Source organism: Heteronotia binoei, chromosome 5, assembly GCF_032191835.1.
Source record: "Heteronotia binoei isolate CCM8104 ecotype False Entrance Well chromosome 5, APGP_CSIRO_Hbin_v1, whole genome shotgun sequence".
Lineage (NCBI taxonomy): Eukaryota > Metazoa > Chordata > Lepidosauria > Squamata > Gekkonidae > Heteronotia > Heteronotia binoei.
In genome coordinates, this window is record NC_083227.1 from 76,206,946 (window position 1) to 76,233,109 (window position 26,164).

At 40.1% G+C, this 26,164-nt stretch overlaps 1 protein-coding gene across 1 annotated transcript in view; it reads right to left on the reverse strand.

The window, feature by feature from the left end:
* Window positions 1-26,164, reverse strand: part of C5H3orf20 (chromosome 5 C3orf20 homolog) — a 103,928-nt gene that overhangs the window by 35,562 nt on the left and 42,202 nt on the right. Inside the window, exons 11-14 of the mRNA XM_060237641.1 lie at window positions 23,937-24,147; window positions 20,992-21,304; window positions 18,353-18,460; window positions 493-635 (exon numbers count right to left, since the gene is read on the reverse strand). Of these exons, the coding sequence (XP_060093624.1) occupies window positions 493-635; window positions 18,353-18,460; window positions 20,992-21,304; window positions 23,937-24,147 (775 nt within the window). The remainder of the gene's footprint in view (window positions 1-492; window positions 636-18,352; window positions 18,461-20,991; window positions 21,305-23,936; window positions 24,148-26,164) is intronic.

The window sequence follows — 26,164 nt, forward strand, 5'->3', positions numbered from 1 at the left end:
CTAAAATACTAATGGAATTGGAAGATGCTCACTTTTAAAGTCATTTGAGGTCTGATGCCTTAGTTATAATTGGAAACATTCTAATAACCTTAAATTGGTAAAGAGGAAAACAAATTTAAAATGGTGTTATCTTCTAACAATGAGTGATGGCATTTGCTTAATGAAGGTATAATCTATCTCAATCTTACCACAATTTTAATAGATTTAACATGCATTTGTACTAAATTTTTCATTAAACGCATTTTTAGTAAATATAATTGATTGCCTGATTAAAAGATAAATGATTAAATCTTCAGTCAATGGACAACCCTCGTCTTTGAAAATCTCAAACACCACAGGGAAGAATTCCATTCAGTTCTGGCTTTTCTACTGTTCTTCTCATTCCCTTGTTGGCAACTTATGCAAATTTTTGCTTCCAAGAAACATTCCATCCTCTTTGTCACAGTTCACCCTTCCCCTCTCCCCATTTTCCTCTTCCCCTTCCTGGTTTACCTAAATTTGAAACTCTGAGGCAGGAAGTGGCCCATCTTGCAGTCTAGGCGAGCTTGGCGGACTTGCTTCAAAAAGTCCTTCTTGCTGTAGCTGTATCCATTGAAAACACAGCCTCCAAAGACTGGCTTCCCTCCAGAGTACATCTGTTGACAAACAGGCAGGAAGGAAGAAGAGGACAGACATGTTTTGCAGTAAAAATTAAAAAAATAAAATAAAACTAAGTCTGAGAGCTTGGGCCAAACAGTTTCCTTTTCCTGTTTTGCACAGGACTCTGAAATGTTTTCACCAAGACATAAGGGGCTGTGACAGTTGCACATGCATACTCCCTCCCACACATCATTGAATGTTGAATATATAATGCTCTTTGCTACTGGGAAGCAGGAAGCATGCAGGTTCAAAAACCTGACATTAGAAGCTGGAACAGCAAGTGAGAAAACACGGAAGTTGAAAGGTAGAAAGGGAAAGCAAACAGCTAACGTGTCAACAAAGCCTCAGATTCAAAGTCAACAAAACTGCACACTCTATTATATGAATTATTCAGAATTACTCAAAATATATCCATGATATGCATTGCATATACAAAAATTGTGGAAACAGGGAAACAAATTACAATTGCCTAGAACAGAACAGAGAATCCAAAAGTATCTACATAGCTGACACTGAAACTATGTTAAACTGAAGCCAAGTGTGGTGGACTTTTTCTGTTTTGGATTCCTCCACATTAAATTTTCCAGTACAGAAGATATTCATCCTAAAGAAAGTTGATTTGGTGCAACTGTGAAAGACTTGCCTATGTGGGTACTTTTGGATTTTCAGTTCTAGGCAATTGTGATTTGTTTCCCTGTTTGCATAATTTTATATACATACTACATATTGTAGATTTTTTTTTAATAATTCTGAATAATTTGTATAATAGTGTAGTTCTATTGGCTTTGTAGTTGAGGCTTTGTTGATGTGGTAGCTGTTTGCTTTCCCTTTATCTCGGATCAGGCCATCAGTATTAGCTTCTTTGACTACCAATAGCTCAACAATGTTTCAGGCAGAGAAAGACCTTTTCCAGCAGCTGCTACCTGAGACCTATCAGCTGGAGATGCTGGGGAACAAACCTGGCAGTGTATTTTCCAATGCTCACATATTTTCAAAGCCTCTCTCCAATATTACAAGAATGAGGAATGGATTCTATGTAGAGTTGCCAGGTCCCCCTGGACACCAGCAGGAGATGTGTAAGGTTGCTAGATCCAGGTTAGGGGATTCCTAGAGGTTGGGGAGGACAGAGACTTTGGTGGAGAAGTTCTAGGGCTGCCTCTCACCAACTGTTTTCTCCCTTCACTGCATCAGCAGCTCCCTCTAGTGGGCCATTGATGCAAAAACTGTCAGCATGGACAAGAACCCTGGGATGCGAAACCATTCTTTCCACAGTTCATAGAAGGCAGAGTTGATTTTTAAAACTTAGAATCCCACTTCAAAGAAAGCTCAGTATTGTTGCAAGTATCAAGTCACCCTGCCAGAGGCAGTAACTAACATTTTGGTAGGTCCATATGTATGTATGTATGTATATATATAAGAACATAAGAACATAAGAACATAAGAGAAGCCATGTTGGATCAGGCCAACGGCCCATCAAGTCCAACACTCTGTGTCACACAGTGGCAAAAAATGTTATATACACACATACACTGTGGCTAATAGCCACTGATGGACCTGTGCTCCATACACTGTGGCTAATAGCCACTGATGGACCTGTGCTCCATATTTTTATCTAAACCCCTCTTGAAGGTGGCTATACTTGTGGCCGCCACCACCTCCTGTGGCAGTGAATTCCACATGTTAATCACCCTTTGGGTGAAGAAGTACTTCCTTTTATCCGTCTTAACCTGTCTGCTCAGCAATTTCATCGAATGCCCACGAGTTCTTGTATTGTGAGAAAGGGAGAAAAGTACTTCTTTCTCTACTTTCTCCATTCCATGCATTATCTTGTAAACCTCTATCATGTCACCCCGCAGTCGACGTTTCTCCAAGCTAAAGAGTCCCAAGCGTTTCAACCTTTCTTCATAGGGAAAGTGCTCCAGCCCTTTAATCATTCTAGTTGCCCTTCTCTGCACCTTCTCTAAAGCTATAATATCCTTTTTGAGGTGCGGCGACCAGAACTGCACACAGTACTCCAAATGAGACCGCACCATCGATTTATACAGGGGCATTATGATACTGGCTGATTTGTTTTCAATTTCCTTCCTAATAATTCCCAGCATGGCATTGGCCTTTTTTATTGCAAACGCACACTGTCTTGACACTTTCAGTGAGTTATCTATCATGACCCCAAGATCTCTCTCTTGATCAGTCTCTGCCAGTTCACACCCCATCAACTTGTATTTGTAGCTGGGATTCTTAGCCCCAATGTGCATTACTTTGCACTTGGCCACATTGAACCGCATCTGCCACGTTGACGCCCACTCACCCAGCCTCAACAGATCCCTTTGGAGTTCCTCACAATCCTCTCTGGTTCTCACCACCCTGAACAATTTAGTGTCATCCGCAAACTTGGCCACTTCACTGCTCAGTCCGAACTCTAAATCATTTATGAACAAGTTAAAAAGCATGGGACCCAGTACCGAGCCCTGCGGCACCCCACTGCTTACCGTCCTCCACTGCGAAGACTGCCCATTTATACTCACTCTCTGCTTCCTATTACTCAGCCAGTTTTTGATCCACAAGAGGACCTGTCCTTTTACTCCATGATTCTCAAGCTTTCTAAGGAGCCTTTGATGAGGAACTTTATCAAAAGCTTTCTGGAAGTCAAGGTAAACAACATCTATCGGGTCTCCTTTGTCCACATGTTTGTTCACCCCCTCAAAGAAATGCAACAGGTTAGTGAGGCAAGATCTTCCCTTGCAGAACCCATGCTGAGTCTTCCTCAATAACCCGTGTTCATCAATGTGCCTACTCATTCTGTCCTTGATAATGGTTTCTACCAACTTTTTGACCACTGTGTGATACAGTGTTGGACTGGATGGGCCATTGGCCTGATCCAACATGGCTTCTCTTATGTTCTTATGTTTTACTGTATAGCCCCCATATATGTTCTTATGTTTTACTGTATAGCCCCCATATAAATGCTGAGTAGGATCTCCCCCCCATTTCTTATTGATGTCTCTGTACAAAAGCCCTGTCTTGTGTTCCCTATATAGGAGGCCCAAGGTTGCTAGCCTTGCTCAGTTTTTATACCCCAACTCTGAATTTGAAAAGAAGACCACAATGCTCAATATTATGGACTAATTCAGAAATAATGTAGCGTTTTCATTTGGCTGTGCTGCCGCAGAACTTTGCACAGTTACTGACATACTTTAGATTCTTTCCCTCTAATTTGAGTGTTTTTAGGTGGGTTATTTCTATATGTTCACTTCGTGGTTTTGGGCGGTGGGGATGTTGTAAACTGCTTTGGCTCCCCTGTCAAAGCGAAATGTGAGGTATACATTTTTGACAGAACGAAAGTACAGTTCTTATAGGGCACAAATCAGCTGAAGCCTGGCCTGAAAATATGCCCTGCTGAATACAGTGGGTGTTTCTAAGTAAACATACTGATAAGACTGGGCTGCAAGACCTACCTCCTCTACTGACAAATTAGGTGTTCTATGAACCATTGTACTTGCCTTGCAATATATTCATTACAAGGCAACTAAAGAGAGCCAGTTTGGTGTAGTGTATTCATTACAATAAGATAAAAGGATAAGAATCCTCTAACCATATTTTATAAGAATCCTCTAACCAAGGGATTAGCCCCATGAATACATGGGTAATTGCTAAGGGCTACACACTTACAAATAATGTTCCTGTTCTTTTGAATTGGAGGTACAGATTTAAATGAATGATCCATTCACAAAGTGATAATTTTCCAGTTAATGTTAGTTACTAGGAAATCTTTTTAAACCAACTCCTCGGTCACATGACAACCCTGGTTTTGCCAATGGCATAGAATAGCAAGATGCCATCTAAGCATTCCATACATAATTCTTCATATGAAGGCATTCTAGCAAGAGTACAAGAACCCTCTGTTGGTTTCATTCTTGGAGTGACAAATATTTTGTGTATGCCTTAAGGAATTAAAAACATTTTCAGGAAATCTGTTTCAGGAAAACAGATCCTCTGTTTTGCATGCAGAAAGCCCCAGGTCCAATCCCCATCCTCTCCAGGCAGTAAAAAGAACCAGGCAGTAGGTGATGTGAAAGACCTCAGCTTGAGACCTTGGAGAGCCACTGCCAGTCTGAGTAAACAATACTGACCTTGATGCCTCAAGGATCTGATTCAGTATAAGGAAGCTTCATGTACCCTGAAAGATAAACTCTACCTAGAAGCTAAAATGACTAAACCAAAGCTAATATATTTTGGTCACATTATGAGAAGATTCACTGGAAAAGACAATAATGTTAGGAAAAGTTGAAGACAGCAGGAAAAAAGGAAGACCCAGCATGAGATGGATTGACTGGATAAAGGAAGCCACGACCCTCGGCTTGCAAGACCTGAGAATGGCTTTTAATGATAGGACATTTTGTGTTTAAAACAATTTATTATACTGTAATATATTGTAATAGCACATTATCACTTGTTATTAAAAATTAATACATATACATTACATTTTCTCCATCCCTCCCCCCTTTTGGTGACCCCCGGCAGTGTATTTTATTTAAATTGTTAAAAAGGTAAAACTTTATCTATTAAAAAATCTTACTTCATAGAAAAAACATCAAAAAGAAAAGAAAAAAACCATAGGTTATAATTATAATCCATTTTCATAGCAGTCCTTTAGTCATAAACAAAAAACCGAAAAAGATATATTCCAATAATCTTGCTTTTTTACTATAATCCATATAAAGTTTCTTTAGAAATTAACCATTGTCAAAAATCGCCAAATATCGCCAAAAATCGCCAAACATTCCATTGTTTTTCAACACACTTTTGGAACTTTGCGAACTCATTTTTAAACTTCTCTAAGTCTTGTTCTTTTAAGATTCTTGTAAGCTTGTCCATTTCACTCCAATGCATAACTTTCAAAATCCACTCCCACATTTCTGTTATTTTGTCTTGTTTCCACATCTGCACATATAATGTTCGTGCAGGTGAAAGCATATACCAGATTATCATTCTATCTTGTTTTAAAAATGTTTCCATTTGTAATCCCAACAAAAAAATGTCTGGTGCCTTCTTAATATTATATCCCAAAATTTTTGAAATCTCTTGCTGAATCATTTGCCAAAATTGTTTTGCCTTTTCACAAGTCCACCACATATGGTAGAAAGATCCTTCTTGTTTTTTACATTTCCAACATCTATCCGACACCTGATTGTTCATTTTTGCCAATTTCTTAGGTGTCATATACCACCTATATAACATTTTAAAGCAATTTAAAGCAACTCTTTTCATAGAGTTCTTCCATAAATGTTCCCCTGACTCCATCTGTATTTCTTTATTTATGTTTATCGCCTATTTTATCATTTGTGATTTAACTACTTCATCTTCCGTAGACCATTTCAGTAATAGTTTGCATGTCTTTGAAATCAGCTTTTCATTCTCCCCAAACAGCATTCTCTCCAATTCTGTTTGTTCTTGCGGTTTTTCTGTCCTTTTTTTTAAAAAAATCCTTTTTTCTCCAAAATTGATTCTAAACATATAATCCAATAGATTTAACCTTTTAATAGTGATATCTGCCGGCTCCACTATTTTTTAAAGTCCTGATTTCTTTTAATTAATTTTTAAAATTTTGACCTTCTTTTAATGGCCGCCAATACTTCTCTATGATTTAAAATCCTAAAGAGGGCTGGGAGGCTTGCTGTTTTCCCTTCTCTTAATGGCTTCTTCCTTCCTTTCTTGCCACGAAGTCTCGTTTTCAATGATTAAGAAGTCTCACGTTATTTCTATGACGCCATTTCCTGTGTCGTCTTCACCAAGTCAGCAGTTCTCTTTGGAGGGGGTTGTCTGCTCTCAACCACAGGTATTCAAAACAATAATTGTTTTTCCTCTTTTAATCTTATTCCTCCAATTCCACCAGTCCCAATAATACCCCCTCCTTTATCTTCCTTAGTTTAAGATGATATAATTTGATCCAGAGCTTTGTTTTTATTTTAAATTAGTCTTATATTAGTCCCGGAGTGATAGATATAGATCTTTTACCTTCAATGCTGATATCCTTCTGCACACTGCTCTTTTTGAAGTTAGATGTTAATCAGTCCCAAAGAAGCTTTGAATCTTGGTGAATTTAAGTCAACTTAATGACCTCAGAAATCCTCTGTAGATGATTGAATGCAGTCCTTCTCCGGGGACTCTTCAAAGCCAAAAAGGAACCCCACTGGAGTTCCTCGTCAGCCAAAGTAAATCCCCTCAGAACTTAATATGCATACCTTGGCCTTCTCCCTGCCTCGAAGAAGTAGGCAGCAGGTGTTGCAATCACCTTCTCTGCCCAGAACAGAGGCTTTGATCTACTCCTCTGCTGAGAAGCAGCTCAATCCACCATGACCAAAACCCGGAAGTCCCATGATAGGACATTTTCAGAGGGTCAATATAACTTCAAAGCAACTTGGTGGCACTTAACAACACACATACACAAACATCTTGAAAGGGAATCATCACCACATGCTTCTACCCAGGGGTCATTTTCTAGAAAAATAGGTGGCAGAGCTCATTAGCATAACTCATTAGCATATTCCACCCCTTCCCCAGCCAAAAGCAACCCTATGCAAAAAAGGGGAGCCCTGGGCAAGGGAGGCCTGCTTGGGCTGGCTAGAGATCCAGCTAGCCCAAGCAGGCCTCACTCACCTGGGGCTCTCCTGTGCTGCCCCCCCCCCGTCAAAAGGCCAGCAAGCCACCCACCACCCAAAATCACATCAGAAGTGGAGAAAGGGTGGCACAGGCTTCTCCAGGGGTTAATGAGGGATCCTGGGGGCATGGCAAAGCCCCTGGTGGCTGGCTGGCTTCCATTCTCCTAATCCAGGGATTTTTATGCAGCTGTACCTACTATTCAATGGACAAGGTATGTGGGGTGGAAGAGGGGGAACTGTCAGAAAAGTTCAGGAGCTGTGCTCCTGTGAGCTCCTGCTGAATCCGAGGCCTGCTTCTACCTTTACTTGTTAATGGCTTGTTTGTAATGACTTTAAGTATTTATTTTGTTTTTATATTGATAATTTATTATTTTTTATGACTTGATGGCATTATTTTTACTTGTAAGCCACCTTAAGTAGAACTGGACAGGTAAGCATATACATTTCCTAGATAAATAATACCTGGTTCACTCATCCAGCTTTAAGGAAGCCATTCTAAGTATGTTTACTTGGAAGCATATCCCATTTATTGCCAAGTAGAGATAGAAGACTGGCCTCTTAAAGGGCTCCTAGTTGCTGAAATGTGCTTTCAGAAACCCACAATTGTAGTAACCAGTGCTAAATGTGACCAGAATCATATTTGTAGGGGAGAAGCATTTCTAAAAAAATCTTTAAATGTTCCACATTCCATTGCCTTAATTTTTCACGTGTGGAGATATTGGGGTGTCAGCCTGTTTTTGAGATGAATCAAAATACTCAGGCAATGTTTATAACTCTCCCGCACCCCATATTCATGATGTTCAAGGGCTGTTCTAACAGGGCAGATGTATCAGAGGCAACCTCAAGGCTGTTAACAATATGATTAAATGTACTGGAGGGAGGTCAGCCAACAGATTTTGGCATGTTGGAGGGGGTGAATAACAGCATCGGAACCCTCAAAACTGTAAGCTTGTCCACCCAATGAAACTAATGTAACATTTCTGCAGACAGGGGATTTACAAGCATCTAAAAGAAATGCTTTGGGACACAGAAAGGCTTTCATTGGAAATCTCTGTCTTTCTTATCTGATTTGGCGCCTCTGTCAGCAAACCCAAATAAAAACATCTCTCCTTATGTGCCAAGGCTCCCAAGAAAGGAGCTTTATCTTTCCAGGCATAACGGGAAAGGGTGAGATTCCCAGCCATTCAGTTAAGTAGTATATTTTCTGTATAACACGTGAGATTAGGGACAATGAATCACATCCTGGACAACACCTTCTGTTGTTATCCCCATTTTCTTGTCCTCTAAAACTGAGATCATCATACCATTTTCGCAACCTGGATGGTAAAACAGATCAAGGAGAAATTGTGCCTTTTCACCTTTCTTTAGAAGGGCTATTAAAAGAGAGGAAGCAGGTGTTGCACATCAAATTAGAATGGAGTAGGAGTGCAATTCATAATCTTCAAGTGATTTAGGAATAACTAATGCCAGAACGTTACTCTACTGATGTATTAATAATGTAGAAATGCTGCATTAATATTTGATGCCAAATCCTAATATTTGTATTTAATTTAATCCCTACTGATGTTAATTCCCTGCAAAGCCTGTGAGTCTGTCCAGTGAACATGTGCTCCAGCTGCCTTTTAACTAGTTCACGATGGTCCACACACCCCTTCAAAGGTCAAAGTACAATATCTACGCCACAAATAATGGCCAGAGGGAGAGCACTGCTGTGCTTCCTCTGTCTCTCAGAGGAAAAAAATATCAACTGTACTCTACAGTACTAGACAGAAAAGCACAGCCCTCTAAGTACACAGCCTTTTTGAAAAGCAAAAGATTCATGAAGCAACAGTACATCACAACAGGGGGTGGCACAGTTTTACTCATGCTTAGCTTTTTGGTCTGCATGACCACTCCTACACTGGAGTGAAAGGTTCGGAAATATTCCTCTGGTGAAGAAATAAAGAGCACAAAATGGCATGATGGATGGACACTGCATCACTTGCGACAAAGGTCACATCCAGTAGGTGCTCATGATGCTCACATAACATAAAAGAACCAGTTTGGTGTAGTGGTTGAGTGCCCGGACTCTTATCTGAGAGAACCGGGTTTGATTCCCCACTCTTCCACATGCACCTGCTGATGTGACCTTGGGTCAGCCACAAGTTTTCTCAAAGCTGTTCCACAGCTCTGGGCAGTTCTAGGAGAACTCTCTCAGCCCCATGTACCTCACAGGGTGTTTGTTGTGGGGAAGAGAAGGGAAAGGAGATTGTAAGAAGTGTAATTTTGAAGGAAAATATCTGGACTCCCTCAAGCATATGGATAGTAACTACACTTTCATCATGCTAAACATTAGTAGTCTGGAAAAGCTCTCAGGTAAAGAGGTAATGAGAAAGAGCTCCAAGAATATTTCATTATTGATTATGTTTGCTGTTCCTTTATAAGGCAGTTTCCATAACCAGCCTCCCCTGGATATGTAAATAGCATGATACATGATCCTCTGCAGGTTCACATGAGGTACATCTGCCACAGAGCATGTGCCTTTAGCAGTTCCATATGTAATCTTTCCATTTTAGCAATCACTTGAAGATGTGAACCTTGATGCAGTAAAACCATTTACATGCCACATCTATGAATGCTGGTGTGCATTAAGCATCTTCAAGTCACTTCTGACTTACAGTGACCCTATGAATTAATGATCTCCCAAATGCCCAGTCGTTAACAGCCTTGATCGGCTCTTGCAAACTGACAGCTGTGGCTTCCCTAACTGAATCAATTCACCTCATGTAGGCTCTTCCTCTTTTCCTGCTGCCTTCAACTCTTCCTAGCATTATTGTCCGTTCCTGGGACTAGGGCTGGATCTAGGGGGGGCAGAGGGGGGTGCTTGCCCTGGGCGCTGATGGAGGGGGTTGCCAAATTGAGTATGGAGTCCATTGTTTTCTATGAGAAATAAGATAGAATGGCCCATAAGGTGGCATCATTTTTTAATTTTGCCCCTCCCCCCTCAAAAAACGTGTAGATCCGGTTCTGCCTGGGACTCCTGCTTTCTCATAATGTGAACAGAATACAAGTTTCAATGAGTTCAATGGTACTTCCTTCCAAATATGCATACCCACGATTTCAGCATTACACATGTGCAAAGCTTTGCATGCTGAGAGGTCTGTGTTAAGTTTCACTGTCACATTCCCCCTACACAGTTTCCAGCATCCCCACTCCATTCATTTTTTTTAAAAAATGATAACACACTTTTGAGTAGGGTTGCTAATAGGATGGAAGGAAAAAGTGACTAATTGCTCAAGCTGACAAATAATGGTTCATTGGAATAGAGAACATATGCAATAGCCAGTCAGTACAGGGGGAACAAAAGTCAGCAACAGCCCAGGCTGAAGTACAATTGCTAGCCTTACTTGCGTGTGCTATAGGGAATGAACAATAAGAAACAACCTTTATAATGAACTTGAACATTAAGGAACAATAAGCTAGAGTAAAAACTGACCACCCACATGCCTAATGTCTTTCTCAGTAGTGGTACAGAATTTTGGAAGTGCCTCCAAGGAGAGATCCATTTGCTTCCTTCTCAGGCTCCCTTTAGATGGCAGCTGAAAACAGTGCTATTCAAAAGAGAATTGTGTTTTTGAATTCTGTATGCTTTTTATGTCCTGGTTTTAAATGTTTCTGGATTTTCTCTCACTTTTGAAATAACCTGTTACATCTTTTTTTTTTAATTACCTTGGAACTTTGGTGACGAGTGAGAGATAAACATTTTAATAAACAAAATATACAGTAGTAAATTAAAATAGATGATGGCAGCTCACCTGCTGACTGCATCACCTGTATAGGTGAGCATAAGGCTGGCGCTCCGTGACCTGCACTGGCTGCCTATAGAGTACCAGATCCATTTCAAGGTGTTAGTTTTTACTTTTTTTGTTTAAAACAATTTTATTTAGTAACATATGGTAACAATATCTATTTCTTGCATAGTTAATAACTTATTTTTATCTATCCCATATATTACTTTCTAACCCCCCTCCCCCCGTTACTTGACCCCCATCGGTGTTATTTACTTAAAATACTAACATTTAAAGGTACCCTTAACTAATAAAAACAAAGATTAATATTCTTCTTCCTTCTAAGACTTAATCATTATCAAAAATTGTCCAATGTCCTTTTATTTTCTACTCTTTTTCTACATATCTTCTAAACTTTTTCCACTCCATATTAAAAACTTCTAAGTCATAGTCTCTTAAAATTCTTGTTAATTTGTCCATTTCACTCCATGTCATAACTTTTACAATCCAATCCCATTTTTCTGGTATTTTTTCTTGCTTCCACAACTGCGCATACAGTGTCCTAGCAGCTGAAAGCAAGTACCAGATTATAGTTCTATCTTCTTTTGGAAATTTTTCCATTTGTAATCCCAACAGAAAAGTCTGCAACTTTCTTAAATTTGTATCCCAAGATCCTAGAAATTTCTTGTTGAATCATCTGCCAATACTTTTTTGCTCTTTCACAAGTCCACCACATATGGTAGAAAGAACCTTCATGTTTTTTACATTTCCAACATCTATCTGGCATTTTATTGTTCATCTTTGCCAAATTTTTAGGAGTCATATACCATCTGTACATCATTTTAAAACAGTTCTCTTTAATACTATGACACGTCGAAAGCTTTATAAAATTCTTCCACAAATATTCCCAAGTTTCCATCTGTATTTCTTTATTTACATTAATTGCCCACTTAATCATTTGAGATTTCACTACTTCATCTTCCGTAGACCATTTTAAAAGTAATTTATATAATTTTGAAATTAATTTTTCATTGTCTCCAAGCAGAACTTTTTCCATTTCTGTTTGCTCTCTTCTTATTCCTTCAGTTTTAATATCATTTTCCACCAAGCTCTTTATTTGTTGCATTTGGAACCAATCATATTTATTATTCAGCTCTTCAGCAGTTTTCAATTCTATTTTGCCACTTTGTATTTTTAATAGTTGATTGTATGACAACCACTTTTCTTCACCCATCACAGCTGTTATTTTTATTACTTCTGCTGGTACTATCTGTAACGGTTTTCTCTCATCCCTATACTTTTTATATTTCATCCAAATATTTAGCAGATTATTTCTTATATAATGGTGAGAGAAAAAACCATCCATCTTTTTTTTCCCATAGTACATATAAGCATGCCAGCCAAATTTATTTCCATGACCTTCCAACGCTAAAAGTTTTTTGTTTAACAGCGTCACCCATTCTTTTATCCACACTAGACAAACTGCTTCATGATATAATTTTAAATCTGGCAATTGGAATCCTCCTCTCTCTTTTGCATCTGTTAAGATTTTCATTTTGATCCTTGGTTTCTTCCCAGCCCACACAAACTCTGAAATTTTCCTTTGCCATTTATTAAATTGTTTACTGTCGTTCACAATCGGAATAGTTTAAAACAAATACATTATTCTTGGCAAAATATTCATCTTAATTGCAGCTATTCTGCCAAGCAATGACAAATTAAATTTATTCCATTTTATCATATCTTCATCCATTTTACGCCATAGCTTCTCATAATTGTTTTTAAACAAGTCAATATTCTTCATTGTTATCGCCACACCCAAATATTTTACCTTAGAGGTAACTTCACATTCCGTTATCTTCTGCAGTTCATTTTGTTTGCTTACTTGCATATTTTTACATAGAAGTTTTGATTTTTCTTTATTAATACACAGTCCCGCCAATTCCCCATATTCTTGTATTTTAGCTAACAACAAAGGTGTAACTTGTATGGGATTTTCATTTATAAACATTATATCATCTGCAAATGCTCTATATTTGTAAGTAAATCCTTTTACTTTTAATCCTTCTATTTCTCTATCTTCTTGGATTTGCATCAGTAAGTTTTCAAGAGTCATTATAAACAAAAGTGGGGAAAGCGGACAGCCTTGTCTTGTACCTTTGCTAATTATCATGTCTTCAGTAAGATCTGCATTTATACATAACCTTGCACGTTGTTCAGTATATATTGCTTTTATCATCCTTATACTGTTTTCCCCCAACTCCATTTTCTCCATTACTGCAAACATAAAGTCCCAATTTAAATTATCAAATGCTTTTTCTGCATCCGCAAAGAATAATGCTACTTCCTTTTCTGGATGTCTTTCATAATATTCTACAATATTTACAACAGTTCTAATATTGTCTCTTATTTGCTTTTTGGTGAGAAACCCCGCTTGATCTTCCTTTATAAAATTTATCAAATATTGTTTAAGCCGTTCTGCCAAGATTCTTGTATATATTTTATAGTCATTATTTAATAGTGAGATTGGTCTATAATTTTTTACATTCGTGACATCTCTATCTTCCTTTGGAATCAACGAAATAACAGCTTCCTTCCATGTATTTGGTATTTTTCCTTTTATTCTTATCATGTTCATCAATTTCTGAAGTTTTGGAATTAACTCCTCTTTGAAGGTTTTAAAAAATTTAGCTGTATATCCATCTGGCCCAAGTGCTTTCCCATTTTTCATTGCATTAATTGCTGCTTCAATTTCTATTTTTTCAATTGGATCATTCAAGACTTTTCCCATATTTTCTGTTAAGGGTGCTATTTTAATCTTTTGTAAATACTCTTCCATCTTTTCTTTATTTTAACACCCTTAAATAATTTGGCATAATACTTAAAGAATTCTCTTTTTGTTCCTTCTTGATCTACCACCTCTCTTCCCTCCACCACAATTTTATTAATAATTGTACTTTCTCTCTTTTTCTTCAATTGTCAGGCCGAATATTTTCCTGGTTTATTTGCTCCCTCGAAAGATTTCTGCTGCAAGCTTTTCAGATTCCATTCCAGTTCTTTATTTAACAAATGTCTCATCTGTGTTTGTAATATTGTAATCTCCCTCATAATTTCATTTTTCCCTAACCTTTTTCTCAGTTCCCCTTCTTTTTTCTTTATTTCATTTCGAATGTCCAACATCTGTTTTTCTTTTGCCCTCTTGTCTTTATTATTCAATGTAATCAATATTCCTCTCATTACTGCTTTATAAGCATCCCACACCGTCTGAAATTCTATATCTTCTTTGTCGTTTATTTGGAAGAAAGCTTTAGTTTCATTTTCTAGAGATGTCACTATTTCTTTATTCTGTAGTAAATCGTCATTCAATCTCCATCTTCTCGACTTTTTAGACAATTTTGTAATCCACATTATTGAGTTATGATCAGCCCCTATTTTAGGTAAAATGTCTATTTTTTTGTTATATATAATCTTTAGTACCCCACAACATGTCAGTTCTGGAAAAAGTTTTATGTCTTGCTGAAAAAAAAGTATAGTCCCGCACTTCAGGATTAAATTTCCTCCATATATCCTCCAAGTTTTCTTGTTTGATCAATTCAAAAAAAGACTTTGGCAATTTTTCTTCCTTATTTTTTTCCCCCCAGACCATATGTCACTTCATCAAATTGTTGTATAATGTCTTTTAAAAAGCATCCTTTGCTCCATTTGGTGCATACAGTCCCAGTAACAACTTTTTTTTGCATTTAATATTATTTCTACCGCTGCAAATCTTCCATCTTTATCTTTAAACACTAGTTTCGGGTCTAATTCTTGTTTAATATAAAAAATCACTCCCCTTTTCTTCTGTTCAGCCAATGAATGAAATTCTAGACCCAATTGTTTATTCCATAAAAATTTGTAATCCTTTTGTTTGATATGTACTTCTTGTAAACAAACTATATTACAATTTTGCTTTTTAATCCAATGAAACGTTGCCTTTCTTTTTTGTGGTGAATTTAGTCCATTTACATTCCAAGATAATAATTTGTAATCCATCATGGTGCAAATTCTTTATGTTCTTCATAAAATCCACGCAGTTCCTGTGTGTTTGTAATTGTAATCCTTTTTCCTGGTAGCTCAAAGCTCAAACCTTCAGGTATTATCCATCTATACCTCATTTCATTGTCCCGCAATTTTTCTGTCAGTTTCTAATATGCTCTTCTGTCATTTATCACTTGTCTTGGCAACTCCTTCATAATTCTTACTCTGCTGCCTCCCACTATCAATGTCTTTTCAAAGTTTTTATTCATGATTTTTCCCACCATTTCTTTTGTCATATATCTTATAACCACATCTCTTGGTAGATTTTTTTTTTTTACATATAGTGAGTTCACTCTATACATATAGTCATACATGTTTCTAGTCCCTTCAGAATCTTCCTCCAAAAATTCTGCAATTATTTTTATTATATATTCTTTCAAATCAGTTTCTTCATCCACAGGTACTCCTCTCAGACGTATCTGGGTCTCCATCAATTTGCAGTCATGAATTGCCACTTTTTCTTGTATTTTTAACAAGGTGGAATCATGTACTTTCACTCTCCCTTCCATCTCTTGCACTTTTTTTGATGTCACCACAGTCTCATTTCTGAGATCCTCTATATCTTTTTTTAGCTCTTCAATATCTTTTCTAATTTCTTTTTTGGAAGCAGTTATCATCTCCCCCATCCCTTTCATTATCCTGGCTTCCATTGCATCTAATTGGTCCTGCATTTTCTCCAGTGAAGCAGTCCTTGCACGGGTTTGCTTATGGTCTGACATGTAAAAACACCGAAATTTTTGACCTCACCAAATTAAGTTTCAACTATCAGATTTAAAAGAGTGAGGCTTGCTCTTTTCAATAAGCCTAATTTCACTGTCCTCAGAGCCTCCTGAGCTCAGATATTAATTTTTAAAGTTTTTATTTTTTCCAAAATGGCAGTTGCGACATTCTGCCTCACTTTAATTTTTTTTCCCTTTTTCCTCTAGAGGCTTCTAAAATAGTTATTAACAGTAATGTCCAATAGTATTTACCTTATAATCGTCACCTCTGTCAGCTCCACCAATTTTTAATGTCCCGAACACTTAAAAAAATTATTTAATTTTTAGCCTCCTAGCAATGGCCACCAATGTTTTTCTATGATATTATAGTCCTAGAGTAGGCTGGCTGCTTCAATGATTTCCCTTTTCCATCCGATACTTCCTGTGTTGCTTGCCACCAAATCCCGTTTTCGCTGGTAGAGAGATCTCATGATACTTGACGTATTTCCTGTGTTGACTATGGGAGCTGCAAGTCTATGACGATGGGGCTTTTTCTCCAAAATCGCAAGTAGACAAAACAATAAATTCCTTTCCACTTTTTAGTACTGTCCTTTAAATTTACAAAGTCCAAATTTCGCCCCTTCTCCCCTTCTTCTTCCAAGCTTTCTAGATTTCAATTTCCAACCTTCTGATTTTATTTTGTTTAACTTTAATTAGTCCCAGAATGAAAGATAGCCATTTGTACCTTTTCTGTAGTTATCCAGATCAACACTGGTCTTGTATAGCTTTAGATGTTTAGCAGTATCAAAGAAGATTAGGATCCTGTCAAGCTTATGTCAAATAAATGACTCTGGAAACTTATGTAGATGATGAAAATGCAACTCGTCTCCAGAAATCCCTCAAAGGAGCCCCCCCACCCCGGGACTCCCTTTTAGCCAAGGTAAATCTCCTCAAAGTTTCCTGTGCATATCTTGGACTGATCTCTGACTGAGAAAAGTAGGTAGTAGGCATTAGATTGCCTTCCACTTCCCCGAATAGAAGTTCCAGCCTGCTCCCCTTCTGAGAAGCAGTTCAGCTCGGCATTTTCCAACCCCGGAAGTCAAGGTGTTAGTTTTTACTTTTAAGGCCTTGCGCGGCCTGCGACCAACATACTTATGGGACTGTCTCCTCCCATATATGCCCGGAAGGTCGCTTCATTCAGCCTCCCAAAATCTTCTGATAGTCCCCGGCCCGAGAGATGCCTGTCTTGCCTCTACCAGGGCCAGGACTTTCTGGTGGAATCAGCTCCCTATGGAGATCCGGGCCCTACCTGGCTTTCTGGCCTTTCGTAGGGCCTGCAAAATGAAGCTGTTCCGCCAGGTCTTTGGATGAAGCAGCAGGCATCTATTTATCAATCAGTTGGCCTCCCCCCTACTGCTCTGCTGCTCTACTGCACTACTGTACTGTGATGCTGTATTGCAGTACTATTTTGTGCTATACCACCTTGCTGTCATGTCATCTTGCTGAATCATCCTGCTGCACTTTGATGAATGTTGTATTTGGTTTTATTATGATTTTATTGTGATTTTATTTCTATTTGCTGTACTCCGCACTGAGCCCCCAATGGGGCAATGGGTGGAATATAAATAAACTAATAATAATAATTTAGTCAACGGTACAGGTTTTTATTAATTATGGGTTTAAGTCATAGAATCAAATGTTAATTTACTAGTATCAGTTGTCATATCCATCCAAACTAATACTCCACCCTTTATTTTTATGTTACTTGAGGGTCATTTGTGAAAGGAAACTAATTAAGAAGCTGGAGCCTTCTGCTTTGCTTGCTCCTCCTGCCCTTCATTAGTTGCCTATAGAATTTTTCCTTCCTCCTTGACCTATCAGGTATGTTCTTTAAACTTTATGCTATCACTTAAAATAATTAACTAGATTGGTTAATTAGTTGCTTTAAATGTTAACCTTTTCTCATCTATGGAAGTTGCAATGACTAGGTTTAGTACATAGACCCTATGTGCTTGATTAAATGTTAATTAATACTGAAACATCACCAGCAGCCTGTGAAATCTGCAAAGGCATTTGCCAGTTTCATGAAGGATTTGTTAATTTCCCTCCTTGTGGTGACCTACTGCTGCTGACTGTAGTCTTGATAGCTGCAGTGACTCTACTTAAAGAGAAGAAGCAGACATGGACTATTATTCTCAGAGCCTTCTTTATTTTTGAAGAGGAAATAGCTACTACATAAGCCTAGAACTATGAATATGTGTGTGTGGCTATTTTAATGTTCTGTTGCCTTGAACTGGGATTCCCACATACAAAACCAAAAAAAGATGATGAGCTCAATGAATTCACAAAGCCCACTTGTGGATGTATCCCCCATAGACCATAAAAGATCCAATTTACCCTCTCTCTGCTCTCAGACACTGCCAGGCCATTGTGGGGAGTGGGAAGCTTGTGCATGCCTCCTCTTTTCCAATCAAGTCCACCTTTTCTCCTTATTCAAAGAAAATACACATACCACCACCATTCCTGGAATGACACCATGCTTCTGGATGAGAAGAGGAGGCTTCTTGTTCACCGGGCTGTCTAGGTCATATTTCAGGAAACGGAAGGGATCGTGCTTGCACTGAAAGAGAAGTCAAATGTTCAACCTTAAGGCCATGAGGTCTTCACTCCAAACAAATATGTGAGACTAGGAATAAGGCCTGTTGTGATAGAAAATACAATGGGTTCTAGAATGAGGCTGCAGGTGAATGCTCCAGCATTCTTGCAGTCTTTCCATCCACTCACCCAAGTGAAGGTATTCGCTTCCCCCAACCTTGGTGTCTTCCCACTACCCAAGGTGGCCATTTTCTGTAGAGGAAGTGATCTGACTTCAGCTTTCCATCTCGTCTTTTACACAAAGAGTGTATATGCAACCTACATTTTTCAAAATATGTGTAGCAATAGCCATCATTAGTAACTTGTTATCCACTCATTTCATTCATTGGGGGAGTGAACGGAACTCTATGTCCAGTCACGTTTGTTGAATCATGTATTATGAGCATTTGTTGAATTAAGTAATATGAGCGAATAACAAGTTACTAATGATGACTATTGCTACACATGTATTTTGATAAATGTAGGTTGCATATACACTCTTTGTGTAAAAATAAATTCCGGTGATTTTTGGCTTAATTTTCTCCAGGGGAGCTGATCTTTGCCATTTGGAGAGCAGTTGTAATTCTGAATGCTCTCCAGCCCCCACCTGGTAATTTTTTTTATTTAGTTAGTTAATTCCATTTATATCCTGCCCTTCCCACCGAAGCAGGCTCAGGGTGCCAGCAACAATGATTCCCCAGGAGGAAATGGCTGGTTTGGAGGGTGGAGTGTATGGCATTGTACTTGTCTGAGGTCCCACCCCTCCAGCTTCCCTCTTCCCTTTGCTACCACCCCCTCACTCTCCTTCCTCCACTTGTCACTGCTGTTTCCACTAGCTCTGCTCTCTCACATCCTTGTTTCTTTGAGTGTTTGTGCACCTTTTTGGATTGCTTTTTGTCATATGCCAGCTGTGACTTGACAACAACAAGAAATGACTGAACTCTGGCTCTTTGCCTTTTTTTGTGAAGTCTACATGTGCACTAATCAGCTTGCGGTTTTTACCCCTCGGGCGGCCATTGCCCTCTCTTGACTGTCCCTTGTTTGGGAGGCAGCCAGGGGGTCTCAGACTGGGTGGGAAGGCTGGGTTGATGTCACCCTCATCAGCTTCTTCCAGGTTGCCCTCTCACCTTGTCTGCTTCTTTCTCAGGTCCTCAGCCTCTTGCCAGCATGTTGCTCCATCAACTCTCCACATTGCCTCCTTGCTTTGGCTGCCTCCTCCTTTTATTTCCTGCCCTGCTCCCCCACTGGTCAGTCTGCTAGGCTCCGCCCCCTTTTTAAGCCAGGATACCCAGCGTCGGCTCCTGGCAGCCATGTGGGCTGGACCTGTCCCCCTGTAGTTGGGCGTTCTCTACTGCTTTGCGGCAGGCTCCTTCCCTTGCTGTCTAGGAGCGGCGATGCTGGCCATGAGCCCCACTGGGTTCCTGGGGCTCAACTTGGCCTTCTCGGCTCTTCCAGGCTTTTGGGGGGGCAGGTGTCACTCTGCACACTCCCAGGGCCTGGTGCAGGGTTTCTTCAGGGTGGGGTTGGCCCTGCCAGCTTCACAGGGCCCGGCCACCTCCATGACCAGCTGTTGCTCCTCAGCTACCTCCCAGATGGCTCCCTTCCCAGGTGGTTGGGTTGTGGAGCTGGCTGTTCCTGGGGCGAGGGCCACAGCCAGGGGTCTGGGGGACAGCAAGGAGAGTCCCAAGTGTGTGCTAGCAGGATATTTTCTTATGCAAGAACATAATAGCCAGCAGCTTTTGGCTATTATATTCCTGCAGCTGCACCTGAGTAAATACATGATAGGTCTAAAGAAGCATATATTGGTTTACATTCCATAACTTAGTCAGTTTCTAGAGGAGGGGCAGGTGATATACACAGAGAACAGAAAGCTCCATCCATGACCAGAAGGCTTTGCCTATCTTTCCACTCTTCCTTCCCCATTCCACCCCACCCCCATATCTGTTCACATGCTTCTCTCATTCTTAGTGTCCATATGATCTGGAAACTTTTTAAAATGAAGGACACTGGCAGCATCCTGAATTCTGCATCAGATATCAAATTGCAGTGTAAACATGGGGCTGGGATTGCACACATTCAGTCCACACGTTTAGTTGCTTTCCTCTGTCAGAAGGATACTTGGAAGACTTTCTTACACCAGAGACAGACTCTTTCTGCCAGAGAAAAGCACCTCTGCTCATGGAACAGATCTGCAGGATTCAGCCCATAGGTGTATATTCATGCAGCTCTGATCTTACTGAACATGGTTTGTGGACAGCACTTATGCCATCACATAGAATAGCAACAGTTATCAACCAGGCAAGAATGAGTGAGCTCTGAGGAAAAACCTATGTGCCATTCACGCTATGGCTCTCCAGGATCTTGGATCGAGATGTTTCAATTCACCTGTTACCTGATCCTTTTCATTGGAGATGCTGAGGACTGAACTTGAGACCTTCCTCATGTAAAGCGGTTGCTCTACCACTGAGCCATGGCCCCACCCTGATACTGCAGTTCTGAATGCCAGATTAAGCTTACCTGAATGCAAGGGGAGGCTCGACCATGCTGCATCTCTATATATATCTTTTCTAAAGACCACTCAAAGAATGGAGAATAGGACTGGGTTTTGGATGACAGCACGCATATCACAAGGATCTGATGACGATCTCTCGGGGCAGCGACAAACTTTTCAAATTCCAAGTCTGTGATTGATGGGATTTTCACAACACACTTGCAACCTACAATATCTTCTTCTTTGGCCATTATTTTGCGCAGCACTATTGGACAGTCTGCAGGAGAAGTTGCCCAGGGACTTTGAAGTTGTGTTTCACCACCTGCTTCTGCTTTGTCTCTGGGAAGCGTATATTTGAGAGGGGGAAAGAGAAAATGGAAAGCCAAATAAATATGAACACACCCATGACGCTGCTTTATATTGAATCAGACCCTTTATCCTTTAAAGTCAGTTTTGTCTACTCAGACTGGCAGCAGCTCTCCAGGGTCACAGGCCTGAGTTTTTCACATCACCTTCTGTACAGTCCTTTTAACTGGAGGACTGAACCTGAGACCTTTTGCATGCCAAGCAGATGCTCTACCACTGAGCCATGGCCCCTCCCCAAATGCAAGCCATGTGTCTTTAATTATATGGTTGGGAGGGCTTTTTTGTAGCAGGAACTCCTTTGCATATTAGGCTACACCCTCCTGATGTAGTCAGTCCTCCAAGAGCTTACATTAGGCCCTGTACTAAGAGCCCTGTAACCTCTTGGAGGATTGGCTATATCAGGAGGATGTAGCCTAATATGCAAAAGAGTTCCTGCTAGAAAAAAAGCCCTGATGGTTGGCAAATGCTTGTATCCTACAAACTGTAAACACAATATGGCTTTCCTGCCTGCTATCAAAAAGTCATTGCCAGGACCCATGCAAGCCTTGTGGACAAAATGCTCTTCAACAGAAGAGTGGGATAAAAATGAGACATATACAGTATGTCACAGAAGTGAGTACACCCCCTCACATTTTGTAAATATTTAAGTATATCTTTTCATCTGACAGCACTGAGGACATGACACTTGGCTACAATGTTGAGCAGTGAGTCTACAGCTTGTATAACAGTGTACATGTGCTGTCTCCTCAAAATTATGCAACACATAGCCATTAATGTCTAAACTGCTGGCAACAAAAGTGAGTACAACCCTAAGTGATAATGTCCAAATGGGGCCCAAAGCATCAATATTTTGTGTGGTCACCATTATTTTCCAGCACTGTCTTAACCCTCTTGGGCATAGAGGTCACCAAAGCTTCACAGGTTGCCACTGGAGTCCTCTTCCACTCCTCCATGACGACATCACGTAGCTGGTGGATGTTAGAGACCTTGCGCACCTCCACCTTCCGTTTCAGGATGCCCCACAGATGCTTAATAGGGTTAGGTCTGGAGACATGCTTGGCCAGTCCATCACCTTTACCCTCAGCTTCTTTAGCAAGACAGTGGTCGTTTTGGAGGTGTATTTGGGGTCATTATCATGTTGGAATACTGCCCTGCGGCCCAATCGCTGAAAGGAGGGGATTATGCTCTGCTTCGGTATGTCACAGTACATGTTGGCATTCATGGTTCCCTCAATGAACTGTAGCTCCCCAGTACCGGCAACACTCATACAGCCCTATACCATGACATTCCCACCACCATGCTTGGCTTTAGGCAAGACACACTTGCCTTTGTACTCCTCACCTGGTTGCCGCCATACATGCTTGACAACATCTGAACCAAATAAGTTTACCTTGGTCTCATCGGACCACAGGACATGGTTCCAGAAATGCATATCCTTAGTTTGCTTGTCTGAAGCAAACTGTTTGCAGGCTTTCTTGTGCATCATCTTTAGAAGAGGCTTCCTTCTGGGACGACAACCCTGCAGACCAATTTGATGCAGCGTGCAGCGTACGGTCTCAGCACTGACAGGCTGTCCCCCACCCCTTCAGCTTCTGTAGCAATGTCATGGTCTGGGGCTCCATGAGTGCTGCTGGCACTGGGGAGCTACAGTTCATTGAGGGAACCATGAATGCCAACATGTACTGTGACATACTGAAGCAGAACATGATCCTCTCCCTTCGGAGACCGGGCCGCAGGGCAGACTTCCAACATGATAACGACCCCAAACAAACCTCCAAAATTACCACTGCCTTGCTAAAGAAGCTGAGGGTAAAGGTGATGGACTGGCCAAGCATGTCTCCAGACCTAACCCTATTAAGCATCTATGGGGCATCCTGAAATGGAAGGTGGAGGTGCGCAAGGTCTCTAACATCCACCTGTTACGCGACGTTGTCATGGAGGAGTAGAAGAGGACTCCAGTGGCAACCTGTGACGCTCTGGTGAACTCTATGCCCAAGAGGGTTAAGACAGTGCTGGGAAATAATGGTGGCCACACAAAATATTGACACTTTGGGCCCCATTTGGACATTATCACTTAGGGGTGTACTCACTTTTGTTGCCCGCAGTTTAGACATTAATGGCTGTGTGTTGCGTAATTTTGAGTGGACAGCACATTTACACTGTTATACGAGCTGTAGACTCACCACTTTACATTGTAGCCAAGTGTCATTTCTTCAGTGTTGACACATGAAAAGATATACTTAAATATTTACAAAATGTGAGGGGGTGTACTCACTTCTGTGACATACTGTAATTGTGGGGGTCTTTTTTAACTTCTGACTTGTGCACTGAACTACAAACAAACACTTCATCACAACGCTAGCCCCACTGGTTCTATATGCCTCCCTCCATCGTCAAAGAACTGCTTGGTTTATCACTCTTGTAACGTTTGTTAAAAGATTCCTCCTTCTAAAGTCTCCTACTTACATCTGACCTACTGCAGTATTTATCTTATAAGAATCCTCTCACCAAGGGATTAGTCTTGTTTCTCCGGACCAGCTGCAGAAAAGTTGACTATAATTTTTTCCTCCTCCCCCCCCACACCACCCCCCCCCCCCCCACTCACTGTGAGGAGGTCTTTATTTTTTCTTTGAGGGTTCGGTGATAGACAGTGCTCCGCCTCATGGGAATTTTGGGCCTTGGCTTCATTTCTGCTTCTGGAAGAGCAATAGTTTCTTCTCGGAACTTTCGCTCCCAGGCCTGAGGTGAAGGCTCCCTTGTCTTAAACCTCACTTGCTTTGAACTTTCTCCAAGTGGGTAATCAACACAACATATACCTGCCAGACAAATGAGGCATGAATTGCCAATTTAATTTTTTATGGAATGGCATCTACAGAAATGCCTAACAACCAAGATTTTGATTTCCTTTCAGAATGTCCCTTAACTCTAGGCTTCTTAACCTTTGAGTGACAACCACAAATCACCCTCCAGTAAGCATTAAAGAAATCCAGAGGATCAGTGCACTAAATTTTTTTTTAAAACTCAGCTGAAAAGCATTAATTGATTGATCAGCCTAACTTTACTAAGGAAGTTGTTGGTTCCTTCTTCTATTGCCTGCCCTACTAGGCATAGAGTTTATGCCTACTAGGCATAGAGTATGTATAGAGTTTTGCTTTACCTCTGGATGGTAGGAGGAGCTAAACCAGGGGTGGCCAAATGGAGGCTCGGGAGCCACATGTGGCTCTTTCACAGATATTGTGTGGCTCTTGAAACCCCCACCACCCTGTTGGCTGGCTTGGAGAAGGCATTTGTCTTTTTAAATTGCTTCTCTTAAGCCAAATCAGCCAGTGGCTTGGAAAATACATTTAATGTTATATCATCTTGCTGAATCATCTGTTGCACTTACTGAATGTTGAAATTTATTTTATTATGATTTTATTGTGATTTTATTTCTATTTGATGTACTCCGCCTTGAGCCCCCAAATGGGGGAATGGGCAGAATATAAATAAACAGATAATAATAATTTAAAAGTGTTAAAGTTGCTTTCTTTCCACCTTTCCCTCCCTCATCTATTTTCTCTCAAATATCTGACATTCATTTTTTTATTCAGAATGTAAACTTTCATGTGCATTACATTCTGAATAAAACTTTGCTGGTCTTAAAGGTGCTACTGGACTTTTATTTTGTTCTATTGCATAGAATTCATTCTGAGTCTGCGTCTAAAATAGTAACAGCTCACTGGAAATCTCTTTTCTCCTAAGAAAAGGGATTATTCTGCAAACTGTCAGCTACAGTGTGACCTGCATGGGTATTGATTATACAGCACTAAAATATATTCAAGTCAAGGCAGTGTATATTCTATGCCTAATTCTGCACCAAGAAAAAATAAAGGTCTGAAACTTGTATAAATTATGCAAACTGAGTGGACTAACATGATCTATCTGCATAATTCATTCTGTAGATCCTACTGTTCCATAAAAATTATTCTGGTTTTGCTAGACAGGTTGAGACAAAGAACAATGCAGGGCATTGACAATTTTTTTTATTTATTAATATAAGAAAGGATACAATATTACATTAAATATACAGTACTTAGGTTCAAAAACATTTTCATATAAGCTTAACCCTAAAGTACATTTGTTGGTGGATACCACTCCACAAAGAAAAAAGAAAAAGAAAATTGAAATATATTAGGAAGCATGAACAATATTGAAATAAGTTTGTTCAAGGAAACCAATTTTAATAAAGGTTTTCAAGTGGTCTACTGCGCAGCCTTCAGCACAGATCTTAAGGACAGTTAAACAGTCAACTCCTTTCAAAACACAGAATCACAACTAGAAATAGTATAGAACCCCCATCACCCCCCCCCCCGAAACACTCAGATGTGCAACAGCAGCACCCACTGGTAGCATGGGCTTATAACACAGTCCCACCCCACCCCACCCTGTCAATTAAGCACCTACAGTATATATCTATTCCTCAAGTGTGGCCACTGTGGCTGAATGGGCCTGCTTTGGCCTGCAGCCCCTATTCTACCCTGCCCTTCAAGGTTTCCCCAACACCTGGAAAGGCTTTTCTTTCTCCCTCAGGTAACCTGCTGCCACCACCTGACCTTTGTAAGGAATTGCCCACTGAAGGGTCAGGACTGTTCCAGCTTCCCTTCCAAGACAGTGTATCTCCCACTGTCTAGCACCTGATCACCACAGGGACCGCTTACTGCCTTGTGAGCCCTTAAAAGAATAGCAGTTGCCAACTGCCTTCCTTCCTCTGGGGCTCCTTTTAAAATAGTGTGTTGTAGTTTTATAAATTGTAAGCTATAGACCGTTATATGGAGAATTTTATGCATTTATTGT